Source organism: Mesitornis unicolor, unplaced genomic scaffold, assembly GCF_000695765.1.
Source record: "Mesitornis unicolor isolate BGI_N332 unplaced genomic scaffold, ASM69576v1 scaffold17400, whole genome shotgun sequence".
Lineage (NCBI taxonomy): Eukaryota > Metazoa > Chordata > Aves > Mesitornithiformes > Mesitornithidae > Mesitornis > Mesitornis unicolor.
This window is the reverse complement of record NW_010156449.1, coordinates 262365-279343: the sequence shown is the minus strand read 5'-3', so window position 1 is coordinate 279343 and position 16979 is coordinate 262365. Positions and strand designations below refer to the sequence as shown.

The 16979-nt window shown below is 42.4% G+C and overlaps 1 protein-coding gene across 1 annotated transcript in view; it reads left to right on the top strand.

Moving 5' to 3' along the window:
- Positions 1-6: 6 nt before the first annotated feature.
- Positions 7-16979, top strand: part of BMP7 (bone morphogenetic protein 7) — a 45487-nt gene continuing 28514 nt past the window's right edge. The window contains exon 1 of the mRNA XM_010192678.1: positions 7-197. Within this exon, the coding sequence (XP_010190980.1) occupies positions 8-197 (190 nt within the window). The 5' untranslated portion in view covers position 7. The remainder of the gene's footprint in view (positions 198-16979) is intronic.

Here is a 16979-nt window from a genome sequence, read left to right as displayed (position 1 = left end):
GGCCCCCATGTTCATGCTGGACCTCTACAATGCCATGTCCGTGGAGGAGGGGGCGGCGGGGGCCGCTGCTGAGGAAGGCGAGGGCTTCTCCTACCCCTACAAGCCCATCTTCAGCACCCAGGGGCCGCCCCTGGCCAGCCTGCAGGACAGCAACTTCCTCACCGAGGCTGACATGGTCATGAGCTTCGTCAACTTGGGTGAGTACTCGCCCTTGGTGAGGCTGGATCCGGGATGACCAGGCTAGGGGAGACTGGAGCAGGGTCTTGGCCACCAACCCTGACCACCCTGGCAGGGGCTGGTGGTGCAGGTGGCCCTGGTAAGGAGCTGTTTTGGCAGTGGGACAGATGGGTGGCAGTCCACTTGGGCGAGGAGTGGCCCTTGGAAAGGTGCTGCTTTGCAAGGTGATAGTTAAATGGCAGACCATGTGGAGAGGGCTCTGACTGCGTATCACAGCATTTGGACAGCCACAAGCCCTCACCATGTTCCGCCCTGCACACCAACATGCTAAGTACTTTGTTGTCTTCTCCCTTTGATAGCTGCTTGCCACACCTCAGAAATCGCATTTGCAGGTAGGAGTTGAACAGGAAAATGAACGAGTCTGATCTGCATCCTGCCCCACGGAGGACAATGCGAAACTCAGCCGTGACTGTGGGGCCCAGCGTGGCTCCCGGTGCCGGGCTGCACTCATGTGGGATGCTTAGCCAGATCCTTGTGGCATCCCAGCTGCCGCGCTCCCTCGGCCAAAGGGGCCGAGCTCCTTGCGTGTCTTTTCCTAATGGCTTGGGAGGGATTCCACAGTAAATCCTTATTTACTGCTGCAGTTTTTTTGGTTGACCTCGGTTTGCGCAGCTAACTCGCCTCTTGTCACAAGCACATGTGGATGGGCTTATGCAAATGATATGAAAGTTGGCATGCTGTGAATGCGGCTTGCAGGGCCTCCCTAATTGGATGCCATGGCCCAATCTGATTTCTATTTGCTTGTTGTAGATTGCACACCTGTGTGGACTCACTTGGCCAGATTCAAGTAAAACATTGTTGGGATGAGCATTCTATTTTAAATATATAATTACAGACCTGGTGCACTCTCTCTGTTTTTAGACCTCATCATGTGCAGCTCTGAAACCACCGCACGTACAGATTGGGTGCCTGCAAGTTCAAGACAGAGTCTCAATAGTATTTCCAAAACAAGAGCAACTCAAACTTTGTCCCAAACAAAGGGACAGGCCAAGAGCAAGAGGAACCCACCTCTGGCGCATAACCCGCTAGGGATTATGGACACCCCCATTGCCAGTAAATCCATTAACACCTTTGTGGATGTCACTGTTCTGGACATTTCCACTGTCTGGAACTTAAGAGGCAACAAAGATTAAATCACCACCTCTCTAATCCCAGCGCTTTAACTAACTGAAAAAGATGAGTAGTTGTAAAGGCTCTGTGCCACACATTAATAATTATTAGGCGTGATAGCCATTGCGGCACAGTTCTTGTGTGATGGGGAGACACAGGGCGCTGTGGGAGATCTCCAGTTTGCATAAGCTGCACCTCCTCGTTAACCACCATGAACTTCCCAGTGGGAAGCTCTGAATTACATCTGGCCTGGGGGCTCTGGTACTTTCCATTTGGAATTACAGTGTTTGTCTAATTGCTGCTAGATACTTAAGCTGATCAGCAATGGTACATTTCAAATCAAATATTTGAGCAGCCAAAAGTACCACTGGCAGTCAAATATTTGACTTTAGAGATAAGAGTGATCTTGCTAACATTGTTCTCTGTGGTTCTGGAGTCCTACACTGTGTACAGACAGAGCGCAGGGAGAGTCCCAAACTGGAGACGAGATGTTGAAATAGCGATAGTGAAATTTACGCTTCTCTTTCCATTTTGGTAGCGAGGAGAAAACCTTTATGAAACGTGTAAGTCCCTAATGGAAGGGAGTTTAGCTCTGGGGAAGCAGCTCTGCTCCTCAGGTGCAGTTATTTACTGCAGAACTTTCGTCAGTGAAACTGCTGTGCTCCCCTCCTATGCTTCCTATGTAAGGATAAGTCACGTCTGTAGCACATGAAAGTTTTACAAGAAACGAATTAATGTTCAGATCACCAATTATTTTGAATAAAAAGGAATAGAATCGATCCATAAACTGTGAAATAAAGGTTACATTTTGGATAGGTTTGTTTCTACATGAGAACATTTTATAGAGCAAGTTATACCTGTATAAACTGTATGTAATCAGTAATTGATGTCCCAATGTGATGTGATGACTACAGCGGATATATTCATTCATTGTGACCTGCTGGGTTCTGTAGGCTGCTTAGAAATCTAAAAGCGTTCTTTCTGCAAAAAAATACTTAACTATCATTTTATTTAATTGCTGTCAGTATGATCGGTGAGTAGTAAGAGTGCAGCCAAAATCCAGTAGTCGTAAGGACAGGTGGAACGATTACCGGCGAGGCACATTTTGGAGGTTTGTCTGCACTGTTTTGTTCCCTTGTCAACAGTGCATGCCAGGACGAGTTGAAAAAGGACATAGATCTATAAGAGCTTTCTTCATCACTGTGCACACCTTTCATCCCATTATAGTCATTGCTCTTTCATCTTTACAGGACAAAGACGGGCTTGTTTATGGACGTTTTAAGGAATTAGACCAGCCACTCACTCCTGTATATAGTCAAATACAACACCTGCTTTGATACATACAGTTTTCTATGGCATTCAGGGAAAATTAGAAGATCTATTGTGGCACTGATATTTTTTTGGAGACTTTCTACAATGATCCCTTTTAAAGGAGAGCTGAATTGCTAAATGCAGACTGTAGTAAACTGTCCTAGTTTTGTAAGAGATCCTCTGTGAGCATTGCATTTCACAGGTAGGCTTTTATTACCATACTAGAGCTGTCACAATGAGGAAGTGTCACAGCGTAATAAAGTCTCATCTTAGAATGGAGGAAGTAAAAGTGAATAAAGAAATAATACTTTTAAATTTCAGTAAATAAAACATGTTATTCCAGGCTTCCAAATGCTAATTTACAAAACCACTTTTTTGCTTTATTCATATTCTTCATCTATCTAGTTACACAACTTTAGAGAAAAAAAAAATTGAAAGTATTTGCAGTGCAAGATTTACTGGGCTGCATAGTAAAAAATCCAACAACAAACCCCCCCACGTTGCTTTCTATGGAGATACTGTGTATATTTATTCCAGAGAATTTATAGTAGGTAGGGAGGAACCAGAATACAGGTGCTTCATTTCAGGGTTATGTTGCAGGGAGCTTTGTACTAAGCATGTAATGTTACTGTAAAATCTTGACAATTAATTAGATTTAGTTTTATAACCAGTTAATTCACTGGCCACATTTTGTCTTAGCTTACACCTGTGCTAAGATGGATGGGGAATGGATTTGTGTCAAGAATGAAGTTACACGTAAATTAAAAGATAATTTAGCCACAGTGGTCTGACTAAGTTAGTTAATTACTGGCTAATTTTATAACATTTATTACTATAGTTCCAGTCTTTGGAATTTCATTTCAGATCCCGTCCAAGTACAGTTTACAAGCTGATCCATTTTAGGAACTGAAAAAACGCAAAGCATTTCTTGCACAAGTTTAATTTTGAGTTTATAAACAGCAACTAAGGAGTAAACATCCTCTAGATTACTTAGACCCTCTCTTCTAAAAATAATTGAGTTGTCCTATGTGGGTAATCTTGCCTCGGTAAACAGACTTGCTTAGAATATTTTTTAAAAGAGTCGGCACAAGCGATACGCAATTTGTTAATTTGTCTGGTGGTTGATTATAAAATGAACAACATTGTTTAATCCTGGCAAAAAATAAGGGGGGGGGGAATTAGTCATTCTTGGAAGGAGCACATGAAAGTGGCTTTTGTTAATGTAAATCAAGAAGCTGAAGAGCCCCCAAGTTTCCTTTTATTTCATACCATCTGGCTATCCTTTTTGTTGACAAGTGTTTGGCATCGAGAACCATCTCTTTGCCCTTTAATAACAGGCTTTAACACTGCAGGGTATTAGAAAAAGATTCTATAACAGTTAAAAAATTTCCTTCAGGGAATACTTTATAAAGTGAGCACGGGCTGCAGGCATTTGCAGCTGTAACCTGGCTTGTGTTAAAATTTGGAAGGGGCTGCCTCGCATTCCAGCTCACTACAGGCCTTCCTTGGTGTACAGCCAAAGGTTAATATAGATGTCACACAGTTTTTCTTTGGAGAGCCTCAGATATAAGAGTACGCGTACAGCTGTGTTTTTAGTAACCCTTTCATAATCACTTCTTTTAAACCTCATTTTCCTGCTTATATAAATCAAAGATTTTCAAGGATATTTGACCTGGATTTGAACTTATTTGATCTTCACATATTTCCCACTTGAAACAAAGCAGATTAAATGTTAGCCCTGGATGCCTGGTCACGATCACATGCTCTGGCCATACATTAGGCCAAGCCCTGGCTTTCTTTTTTTTTCTTTCTTCTCCACCTAATGCTGTTATAAGCTCTCAAGCCTGAACAGGTACATCCTCAAATTCTTTTGGGCGGTATGGATATATGCGACACTTGGTGGTATAAGATCAGCTAGGGTAGAAAACTTACAGAAAACTTGAAGTATTAAGTTCGCTGGCAGCACAGCAAGCAACCGGCGAGTATTGTTTGAATGTACAGCCCTGTTCTAGAGAGAAATTAATTAATTTTCTAATTTCCTGGTGCAAAATGGCAGAACAGAACAGGAACTATTTACTTCTGCCACAGGGGTGTGGTGGTAGCAGAGAGGATGGATGTCCTGTGCAAGGAAAAAGCAGATGGAAATTGTCCCCGTCCACTCGCACGCTTCTGTGGCAGATTTTTCCTGGAGATAGGGTCTCTCCGATCCCACACAGGCTGTCCTGGGGAGGGGAAGCCCCTCCGGGAACTGGAGTTTAAAAGCCAAAACACAGGGGCTTGTGAAGTGCTTTGAAAGAGCCAAGCCTTGATGACAGGATCTTGTGATGCTTGAAATGAGCGGTGGGCACCGGTGAAGCGTACAGGACCGGCTCCCACCCCAGCCCCGTTTGCCATCGCCTTCTCAAGCTGCGTGCGCGCGTGTGCATCCCCTGTCGCTCCTTTTGCAGGAGATTTAATGGCCTCTGGGCAGGCAGCATGAAACCAGGCATTACGTTTTTGTCTGTAAATAAGCTCAAAACACATTTTCGGGTAGAGGGGGGAGAGATGCGTGAGAGAAGGTTACACAAGTGGTTGGAAACATTAATTAAAAAAAAAATTATAACTATTAAAGCCTAGCCAGGGCAGTTGACAGGCTCCTTTTAAATAGGACACTGCGATGTTTTAGTTTAATACATTCTGGCAGTGTCACCGGGGTTAAGGCTAATACTGGGATGTGTGGATCCTGTCATGTTATTGTCAGGAGGAATGCAGGGATTAGGTTTAAAAGTGGTGGTGGGTGAGTGGTGCAGCTGTGTACCCTTATTATAAAAGATTTAAGTCCCACTGGTAAAATCAATATATTAAATTGCAAGAGCCTCTGTTTTTAATTAGTTTAAATCAGATATACTGTTAGTGCCATTATGGCTTCTATCCTTGGACCAAGTGAGGAAATGCTAATATTTATATGGAAACTGTTAATTTGTGGTTAAAATGATAACACATTTAGTTTTATGCATCTGAATTGTTCTAACTTGATGAGTACCAGTGAGAAGTTGCAATGACGGATGAAGTCATCTGAGCAAGAACACAAGTAAGCAAATATTGATAGCAGACTAGATAAAGAGAGTACCTGTTGATACACAACATTGAGAGACCAGGGTATTTTAAGACCTTTCCAGTGGTACTCTTCTCCTCTCTGGGGCCTGCATCAAAATACTCATGTGAATTATATATATATATATGTGTGTGTGTGTGTGTGTATGTGTTTATAAATATGCTATTATATGTATATCTTCTCTAGAGGGTAGGAACTTCTAAAGAAATGAGCCGTTTCAATTAGTTTCAGGATGAAGATTTTCATTCTACAACTGTTTGAAGTAAATGGGACTACTCACAAGGACTTAATCTCATCGCTGAAGTTCTGCACATGCACATGTTTAGAAAATGAAAACCCAAGAGAAAATTCTTGGCTAGGTCTTCATTAGTATAAATTGTCATTTTCTACTGAAGCTGGCCCTATGGTCTCATTTATACGACTGTACGTCCAAAGTAATTCCCATAAACTCCCTTTTGATTTACACTAGTACAACTGAGAACAGGACTGGGCCAAAGAAATGCCCCTGTGTTGAAATAATGAGCGTGCAGTAGTTTCTGCTAGAGCTTCAAACAATTTTCTCTCCTAATCTTGAAATTGTTTTTGAGGGAGGCTTCCTTTGCTGCAAACAATCAAAACATGAACTGGCTCCCATTAGTCACTGCTTATCATTATTAGCCCAATCCTTGTTTTTGAACTACAGCTGAATTCTCCTCTTTGCAACAAACAGAATTTAACAAGTAGTGTTTGACAAAAATGTGAAACTGATATTTCTTAATACAAGACATATTTCATATGGAGAAACTTCAGTGCTGAAAGATTCCTGGTATCAAAATAACTGAATCACAGTACAAATAAACAGTGTGTTGTAGAGACTGCAGGACCAAATTCCGCGCGGGAGTGATTCTACTGAAGGCAGTGGAGTTGTGCCAGGAGATAAACTGCCATCTCGATTTTGTTGGTGTACATGTGAAAACCAGAAGTGTTTAACATTTTGTCAGTAAACATCTTTGCTACAAAAAAGGTTACAGGTAGCAAAGTTTGAACCAATTCTAATTAGAATACCTCTTTTGGAAATCCTTATTTTGTTGATGAAAACTACAAAGTTTGCTGAGATCTCCCTTTATTTGGGTATACATCACACAGTTCCATTATTTACACATAAATATACCTGATTTACAGCAGGTAACGTAAGAGGATCTTGGATGCGAGCTCATAGGAGTGAGCCCCACAATACCACACTGTGCGTGTTCTTTTAAACATTTGTGTCTACATCTTGAAGTGAGCGAAAATCCTTTAGTGATCCAGATTGAGTGGATTGAATTAATGGCAACTTTGAGACTACAACTTTTAGTGTAATTGCTTTATTGTTTTGGAACCAAGATGCTTACAATCCAGTTCCTGTGCAAACATGTTTAACGTGTGTTAATGTGTTTCAAAACCAGACCCTCTCCGCAAAATTCTGCTTTTCATTAATTGACATCAGTAGCATGGTACAGTATTTCAAAGCGCTGGCCAAATATAAACTGTGTTTCTAATTTCCTTACTTTCCTGTGTTTGGAATGCCAATGTTAATTTGTTCCCATGGAAGAGTGAGAGCTGCCAACCGCAGTTTTATATAAATGGCTTTACAGTGCAGGGCTGCCAACATTAAATGATACTTAGGCATTTTCATGACATTTTGTATTTAAGGCTTGTGTGTGTGTGAGAGAAATAGGGAGAGATATATGGGATGTTGAACAGCACAAGCAAGGCAGATGTTGGAAGAAATTTATCCTTTGAGTAGCTGTTGCTTAACGTTTCCTCTCATTTATGATTTTTAATAATCTATCAGATATTACATAGTATATTCTTTTGCCTAGAAAAAACTATTTTGTAGTGAATTTTCTTGCTAACTATCTAAACAGTCCTATGGTTCCCCCCACTTCCCACAATTTTAGTTAATTATTAATAGATGAGCAGGACTCTTCTTTATGTTGCTATTCTGATCATTATGAACTAGATTGTAAGAATGTGATATTACTCAGCATGAGAAAATGTAGAAGTAGAAAAAGCTGCCGTAACTGAGGAATAGAGGGATTAACTGATTTCGATTAAAACTGCCAACGGATCATTTTTCTTTAAAAAAATAGAGGTAGCTACGTAAAATAATTTGTTTCTTCAAGAAATTCAAGCCTAATCATGGTTTCTGTAGTGGTATGTACTGTCTTTGTATGTGATACAAATGTGAAGACCCCTTTAAACAAATTTATTTTAAATGGATGATGGTGAAAACAAGGTCTGTTTCTGCATTTCTCCTTTTATTCCTGGAGGATATTCAAAATACAAATTGTTCATGTTTCAGTAGATCCCTCTTAATGAGTGCTATGGTTTATCTCTCAGTTTTCCTGTTTTATTGGAACAGGTGCAGTGTCTGCCATCTGTGCCAGCCCTGCGCTATACCAACAAACAAAGTGTTGTTTTGCTTCACTGGATTTAAAAGTCTCCTGAGAGTAAAGAAATGAAAGAGAAAGAATTTAGAAAGTGCCTAGTGAAGGGAAGGCACTTCAAGTAATGTGCTTTGTCACTCAAGTCTTCCCGTAAATTACCTTAAACTATTTCTAAACTCTTTGAAAAATTTTATCTGCAGTGTATTAAGTTTCTATTGCATCTCGGAGGTCCCACGCTATTCTTCACCACCTTCATCTTACCGCAATAGCTTCCGAGTTAGACTCTTGTTCTCAGATTGAATTCAATTTTACAGGACTAAGAATTCTCTTTTTCCTATGCCTTAAAGTAGAAAAAAATTAAGTTTTCAGGTTTTCACTGTTTCTGATTCCACCTCATTTAAAAGATACTGCAAATAGCCATCCAAGTTTAAACAAGATTATGTTGTAATTAGACAGACAAACTCGTAATTATTTAAGGGCTAAACCAACAACAACAGCCCTTTCAGGTTCATTTTGACAGTGTTTATCCAGTGTATCTGGAAAGGCTTACAATGAAAGTGCCTGAAGGGTGGGGATGAGATTTTTCAGCATGCAGTCAGTGCTATCGGGTCCACCTGGCCTGGGAAACTATGCAGGCTTTGTAGTAGAGAAAATCCTTTAACTTAGATCTTCATAGCAAGCTCTTAAAAGTTACCTTCCTTTAAAAAAAAAACCAAAAGGGAGGAGGAGAGGAAAGCAAAGCTTCCCTCTAAATAGTAATTAAAACGAGCAAATGCCTTTTTGGGCTCTTTATGATGAGGAAACACTGTCGCACTGATCAGGCCGATAATCTCGCAGTGCATCAGTTTTTTAAAGTTTTGCCTGTTGCGCACAAGTGCCTTTCAAATGAGCAAGAAGTTTCCTCCCTTCAGGCTGCAGCCTCCCAGCACGCTGCTGGTCCGCGCTGCACCTCCACCCAAAGCCACTGCTGTCCCCAGCCGGTGTCCACAGCTGGGGCTGCTGGCACTGGGCCACCCCGTGGTGTGGTCACCACGGCAGACACCATCAGAGGAGCTGGCACGGGGCTGCACCGAGGTTGGGAGGCTGTAAAAATGTGGTTGAGCTTTGCCTCTGTTACTGGAGCCCCTGGGCCAAATCCTGTCTTCAGCCACCTCCTTTCCTTGGCACCAATGGGGCCACCTCGGTCCTCTCATTTTACCAATTGTTCTTCCCACAGCACAGTGGCAGGAAAACTTTAAAAGAAACCATAAGAACCCTGAGAGAATGACTAAAAAATGCTCATAAAATAATACAGCAACAGTAGTTGAGAGTTATAATTCTGATGGAGAGACAAGTTTCTTGTTGAGCAAGGATAAAGAATGGGGCTGGCAATATTTCATTTAAATGGAAGATTAAAATTTATTGTAATTTAGAAATTTGGTACAATTTGGTAGTGTTCAAATACTTCTGTATCAGTATTTTAATAACAATTTATTTACTTCAACCGAGTATGTATAATGCCAGGGATGATACTCATTCACCACTGCAGGAATCAATTCCTAATTGGATCCGTTCTGCCCATGTGCTTGATGCTAGCAAGCTGCTCCTCTCCTGGTTTCAAGGTTAAAACTTCTTGCTTCTATCACTCAAAACATTCTGAACATTTTAATCTTGCTACTCTTATTTGTTTATTACTGTGCAGTAATTGTAACCCCACAGGGACTTTTTAGATGTTAATAAAGAGCACTGCACATCGCTTTTCCTGAAGCTTGTGTGGCACTATAAACATCATGCTGAGTTTAAGTTCCCCTTTCTGACCATATCCCTAAAAAATTCCAGCATTTGTTAAGAGAAAGGAGGGGATTTTTTTTCTTTTTAACAAAAAGAAATAGAGAAAAAAAATAAAGAAGTAAATGAAGCAGTAAATGGTCAGTTGAGACAGGGAAAAACCAGAACTGCTGGAGATTGGTTGTTTCCTTTTGGAGGAAACAATAAATGTGCCCGCTTGTATTTTAACAACATTACTACTGGGCCCCCTAATTACAGAAATATACTTGTAATAAACTGCAGAAGAGAGGAGCTGAAAAGGAATCATTCAGCACAAATCTTGTTCTTCAACTCAAAAAGAAGCTTTTCAGTAAGTACTCTTTAATTCTCAGCCCAAATCAGAAGATGAGGATACTTCAGCACTATGTGATGAACCATTTGTCTCCCAACACAGGTGAAAAGGAGCAGATAATGGGATATGTGGTGTAAAATGTCTCTCACTGGTGTGAACACAGCTTTGACCTCTGAATGCAACAGTTCCTGCCATCAGTGGCATGCATTATAATCAGATTACAGGAATATTAGGCTCCATATCCACAGAAATCTCTGACCATTAAGCTACATTAAAACCTGACAGAGGGAATGCAGAAATACATGAAAGAATCCAGAATGATGCAGGAACACAGTCAAGCAAACCCCAAATATTTTTCTAGAAAAGAGTAACTGTCATTTTGCTCAGTAGTCTGCAACTGTGAGAGCTGTTTCACTGAAAAAATTACAGAGTGGGGGAAAACAGTTTAATCCACTGCAAGTCTTTCCTCCCCACATTGGCAGTTGTAGTGCAGTAACTGAGAGCACAGGCTGGTGGGCAGGAGACTGAGCTGGAGAAGAATGGTCTGTGTTCCTGCTCCTTGAGAGCTACTTGCGTAAACACCATACTCTCATTTCTGGGCTATTAATGGTTGCATGCAACAGGACGTGAACTGCGTTCCTTTCATTCATACCAAACCGATGTGAGAACACGAAGCTATGTTACAACAGCTGATCTTTTACCCCAGAACTGCAATTGCAAAATTGCATTTGAAGACATGCAAAAACCAAAACAAAACAGAAAACGCTGTTGTTAGGGGCTGACTCAGGGAAAGAAAGGCTGGGTGTCAGGGATCTGCAGCGTGGTATGCAGGGATAGGTGCTGCTGATGTCACCAATGGGCTTAGCTTGGACCAAAAAAAAAAATTCCTCTTGTACAATGGAGATTGTGGGTGGGAATTAAACTGATAATAAATCTTCTCCTAACCTTCAGATGCTGTTAGGCCTGGGGTGTTGGCCACCAACATTTAAAGTGTAAAGGGGACTGATGTACATACTCCATACATGCTTTTATATATATTTGTCTTCCTGAGAGCATTTCTGGAACAATAGTTTAAACTTGCCATCGCTGTGTGACACTAGCATTTTACATCTACCAGCAAAAACATACATGGATGTTATTAACTTAGTGATATTTAATATTCATAGTTCTTAGGCCCATATACCAAATTATTAAAAGAATATGGTCTCCTGCCTGTTTCTCAATAAAAATTTGTGTTGTGCAGCAGACTTTCCTAGAAAGCAAAAAGATCATATGCATGAACAGTGGGTCCCACCGCAGGCAAAAAGGCAGCGAGCGGCTGTGGTGAGGGTGGCAGCGAGGGTCGATGCTGAGCAGTGACCTCCTCTCCCGGTCCTGTCCCTTGGATCCCGGGGTCTGTGCTCAGGGCCCCTTCTGATCTCAGCTGTCTTGGCAGCATGGAGGAAACATGATGATCTCAAAGAAAAATGTGAAATAGGTCACAAAGTCCCACTTTTATGAGAAAGGGCACTCTGCAGTATCTTTTTAAGTGGTAATTGAGGTCTTTAATCGTTATTTTCCAAAATGTTTCCTCCCATCCTTCCAGACACTCTATTTCTCTCCAATAATCCTGACTTATTAACTGTGTTAATAACACTGGACCTCCCACGTACAGAACACCTGAAAAACATGCAGTGGATGTAACAGTAAGGATGCAAGAGGAGCTCTGCCCTTGCAGAGCTTTCCCCTGGGGGCAGATGGACCTATTCCCCAAATAGTTTTGTGTTCCCTAATCTCCAGCCCTTGCCTGACTGAGGAAGACACAGATGGTTGTTATTGCGTAGACAACCTCAAAAGGTCCGGCTTGGTGTGGTCTCAGGACAGAGCTCAGTGTCTACATTCCAAGGTGAAATTTTGCTGATTACAGTCAAAGGCTGAGATTCTTATCTGATGGCCATGTGTCTGATACCGACTGGTTATTTTGTAATATCCCACAAACTACTTTCTCAACAAAGCCAGAATCTGAGATTTCAGCTGAGAAATCCAGCAAGTCATATGGTTTCAAACCTGGAAAACTGGTTCTTGAATGATTTCCTTTTATCACAGTAAGCCACAACAAAGACTCGATTCCCCTCATCTCCATGTTTGTCCCAGAGAACCTGTGCAGGTGTAGACACAAACTGGAATATTTGGGGGGATACTGGTATTGTTGTGGCAGTACAATATTAAAGGAAGATTAATTAGATTTATGTTATTTATTTGGGCGGCGTAGATGAAAGGAAGTCTAATACAAATGAAAAGAATAAGCTTTAAGAGGCCAACGTGCAGTCACTTCTCCACTCGTGTCCCATAGCACGGCCGGTGCAGAAATGGGCACATTCCTTTGACAAAAATGCAGCATTTGAAGATCCCATCAGCTGAACTTTCTCTTTTAAGTGTTGCCAGTAGATGCACAATATATACATGTGCTTTTAAAAGACTTTTATTTTGAACTCAAGATGTGAATCTATGGTATTAAGGAAAGCAGAACAATCCTTTATTTAGCTGCACCTGCACCTTAATGCCTAATGAGTTTAGTCTGATGGAATCCAGACCTCAGGAAGGATTATAAATTCTCATTTGATTTCATTTACTTCTAAAATACCTTAAACCAGCTGTACCAGTCCAGAATCCAGTCCTTCTTTCTGTATCAGTTTTGCAAATGTTGTTGAATCTTTTGCTGTATTAAGTAACTTTATGCTATATAATAATGCACCAATAGTAATAAGGAACAGAAGGCAACTTGAAAAAATAATATAATCGAAAATAATTAACAGCATATAAGCTTGAAAAGCATCAGTTTATGAGCATAACTTTATGAAAGTCCTTCATGCTCTGGAAGCGAGATTTGGAAAAAATTGAAACTAGGTTGGTAGGCAATATCCTCTCGCAGTGGCCCAGTGTAAGGTCTCAGGGCAGTGGGGGTTCATTTAGCCATTTCTGTCTGTTCTGCATAAACACATCAGAGACACGCAGTGACCCTCCCAAGATTACTGGCTCACACTGTTTTCTTATGAACAGTATCTAATTTATCAAATACATTTAAAGCTTTCTTAGTTTGCCCCAGTGGAGTTAAGTGGAATGCATGAGCATCGTTTGATGCTGTCGCATCTCTGCGTGACCAAATCATTGCATTGAAGAGTTACTGTATCATGATTTCTTTTTTCCTCGCATGTCTCTGCACATGGTCTCTGGCAGATCAAGGTGCCTGTGCTGCAGGCTCCCAACTTCTCTCTGTGCACAAACATGGGTGCATGTGCAGATGCCCTCTATAGAGCTTGCAGTGCTCCGAGGATGAGCACCCTTCCAGACCACCAGTCATTACTGGACTGTCTTCCTTTACATGAGGTTAGGTTAGAGCTGGCTAAAAACATTTCAGAGAAACTTCCTTGTCTTCCTCCTGAGATGAAATTTGGTCCAAGCTGAAGAACTGTTTCACACTTGGAAGCTTTCAAGAATGACTGGGATCTTTTTATTTCAAAATGTGCATTTCATCCCACATAGCCCATTTTAGGTTTTCCTATAGAGCCTCTCATGCTGCCTCTTACCTTCCCTAGCTGAATACACATTATTTCTGATCAGATCTGTTCAGTCACTTGTCTCTTCTTCCTTGGGCCTGGGGATTAGTTTCCATTTGCTCAGCCCTGTGTGTACAAGCAGACAGGGCAGACTGCTGGTTTTTGCATCAGTGATTTTTTGAGAGGCCTCCAGCCTCAGAGCAGGTTACAGGAAGCACCTTGAGCTCCATTAGTCTGCTGGTTGGAGTGGGGGATTACTTTTCTCAATGAACCATATTGTCACTAATGTTTCTCTCTCTTTGTGCTCTGCAACCTCCTCCCCCTTGAGACATCCATCACCCTGCTTTCTCCCCCAGAGCAGTACCACTCTTCTGTGCAGCAGCTGCCACCTCAGTCTCCACCGTCCGGACCCTCATCCATGATTCCTCCCCTTCATCCATGATTCCTCCCCCTCTGCCCCAAGCTGCCACTATCTCCTTGACCCTTGGATGCACTGGCAAAACGTGTGACATGGAGTTCACACCTCACGCTGGCCCAGCTTCCCCATGAAGTTAACCTCACCAGATACAACTCACTGATTTCACAGCACCATGAAAGCAGCCATGAATGACAGAAAGAGATAGCGAGCAGTGTAACATAGCAGTCATCTCTGTTCAAAGAGGGAAAAGAAAAATGTATTCCTGTGTCTTCACGTACCTCCTACAGCTGCACCCGGAGGATTTAGGGGATGGATTAGACAGCAGCACGCCTCTGCTCTTAGGCTGCGTCATTCTATGCTATGCATTACAGTGCAGACAAAGAAAAGAAAGCAGGAGTAATGATGAGATTCTGCCTGTCATTTTCTGCACTGCAAAAATTTTGCTCACAGTTTGACTACAGGGACGTGGCTAGAGGAGGGTATAGAGGAGATTTAAGATTGTCTTTGGTGGGCAGAAAGCTTCACAGCTGCCTTAGCCTGCCCTGTGCAGCCCTGGTCCCTGCAGGAGCCCTGGGCTCTGAGCTGCTGTCGGAGGTGCATCCCCATCTTTCAGATAACACATAGAGAAACAACAGTCCCAATCTGTTGGCAGTAAATACCAGCGCCAGTTAACCCCGCACCCAGTGATGGCATGAGAGCTTGTGACATTTTATGATGGCCACAGTGCTGGCCGGATGGGAGGACATAGGAGGAGCCATGTTTTGCAGCATCACTGCAGTCCTCAGCTTGCCCCTCTCAGGAAAAATGCCACCTCTAAGGTGCTGGGAAAGGGAGAGCTGTTGGGTACAAGTAGAATCACAGAATCGTTATGGTTGGAAAAGACCTTTAAGATCATCGAGGCCAACCATTACCTAACCCTGCCATGCCCACTTCTAAACCATGTCCCTGAGCACCATATCTGGATGGCTTTTAAATTCATCCAAGGATGGTGACTCCACCAGTTCCCTGGGCAGCCTGTGCCAGTCTTTGATAACCCTTTCAGTGCAGAAGTTTTTCCTAATGTCTAACCTAAACCTGCCCTGGCGTAACTTACTGCCATTTCTTCTTGTCCTATTGGTTGTAAGTTGTGAGAAAACACACACCTACCTCTCTACACCCTCCTTTCAGGTATTTGTAGAGAGCAATAAGATCTCCCCTCAGTCTCCCTTTCTTCAAACTAAACAACCCCAAGTCCCTCAGCCGCTCCCCATAAGACTTATTCTTCAGACCCCTCACCAGCTTTATTGCCCTTCTTTGGACCCTCTCCAGCACCTCAATGTCTTTCTTAGACTGTGGCACTCAAAATTGAACACAGTGCTCAGCACTGTCCTGGGTCTTCCATGCCAGTGGAGGGGCAAAAATAAACAAGATTTGAGAGGCTGATGAGGCAAGGTCCTGCAGGAGATATTCTTTATTGGATTCCTGGAAGGTGAAGGTAGAAATAGAGGGAGTCTATCTAAAGGAACAGCTTCGCTCCTATTTATTTTACCCTTGTCACTCCCCCATTTCCCCATTCCCTTGCACACCCCAAATCCCGCAGAAACAGCAGCTGCAGATGGATTACAGCACTATGTGCTGCTGTGTTTCACGTGCTAAAGCTGTGAATAAGGTATTCCCAAGAAACAGAACTCTTCCTTGCTTATTTAACTTTGCTTTCCCCAGATACACATACAGACATTGCGAACTCAGCATCAGGACTCACACCACTGTCGGTCTGTTTACTATTAGGAGAGTTTCGTGTTCACAGAGCAGTCCCACGTGTAAATTTTTCACGATACCTTTCATCTAGTCTGGCTCTGATTTCAGCAGAGAAACCACAGCATAAGCAGGTACTGATCAGGGCACACTTGAAAAAGAAAATGGATTAGCGGTGCGTAACCTGCCCCAGTATTTCATGGATGGTCTTTAAGGAGAAATAGTTTTACCATCCAGCATTGCCTTAAAGTGCCCATGATGAAACCTCGGCAGGGGAATGTCTCTGAGTGCAGAAGGAGCACGCACGCTTCTCTCTGTCCTTTCCCTCCCAATATTTCCCCTTTGCCATCTACCGTCTTAAGGAATTTTAAAAGTCTCCTGGGTGACAGATGAGGCGAGAGGATGTGGTGACCCACAGCATCCTGTCACCCCCGCCACATTCCTTGGTGGCACGGCTCCCAGGGAAGCAGGTGGCCCTGTGTCCTCTCTGAAGCCCTGCCTGAGGTGAGTGCGACTCTAACCCTGATGCTGGAAGAACATCAGAAAGAGCCCGGGCATTTTGTTAGAGAAATGCCAATTTCTGCCCTGAGCAGTCCTTGCTAGCTGAAGTTCAATTTAGTCAGGAAGAACTTGCTGCTGTTTTGGAGATAATTAAACCCATCTTCTCTCGACGCGCTGTTTGTACACGCACAATGATACCATTGTTCAGAGTCATGCAACACATATGCTGACATTAAAGTGTTTAATCTTGTAGTACAGTATTCCATTATTTTTTGGACATCTGTACATGATAGAAAGGCTAGGTATTAAGGGATTTGTTGACAAAGAAATGGCTAATGCTGATACATGTGTGGACTGAAAGGATCTTTCCAAGTTGTGTTCAGCAGTAGGAAGAGTGTTCCTTCCCAGGCCTGAAGCCTGGCACAGATGTGATATGCACTGTTGCTATTACTACTTTTCAATTTACAACAAGGAGTCAGTGTTTAGAAGAATTTTGGAAGCTCCCTGCTGGGTTTGTGGCTAGGTGGTCTTG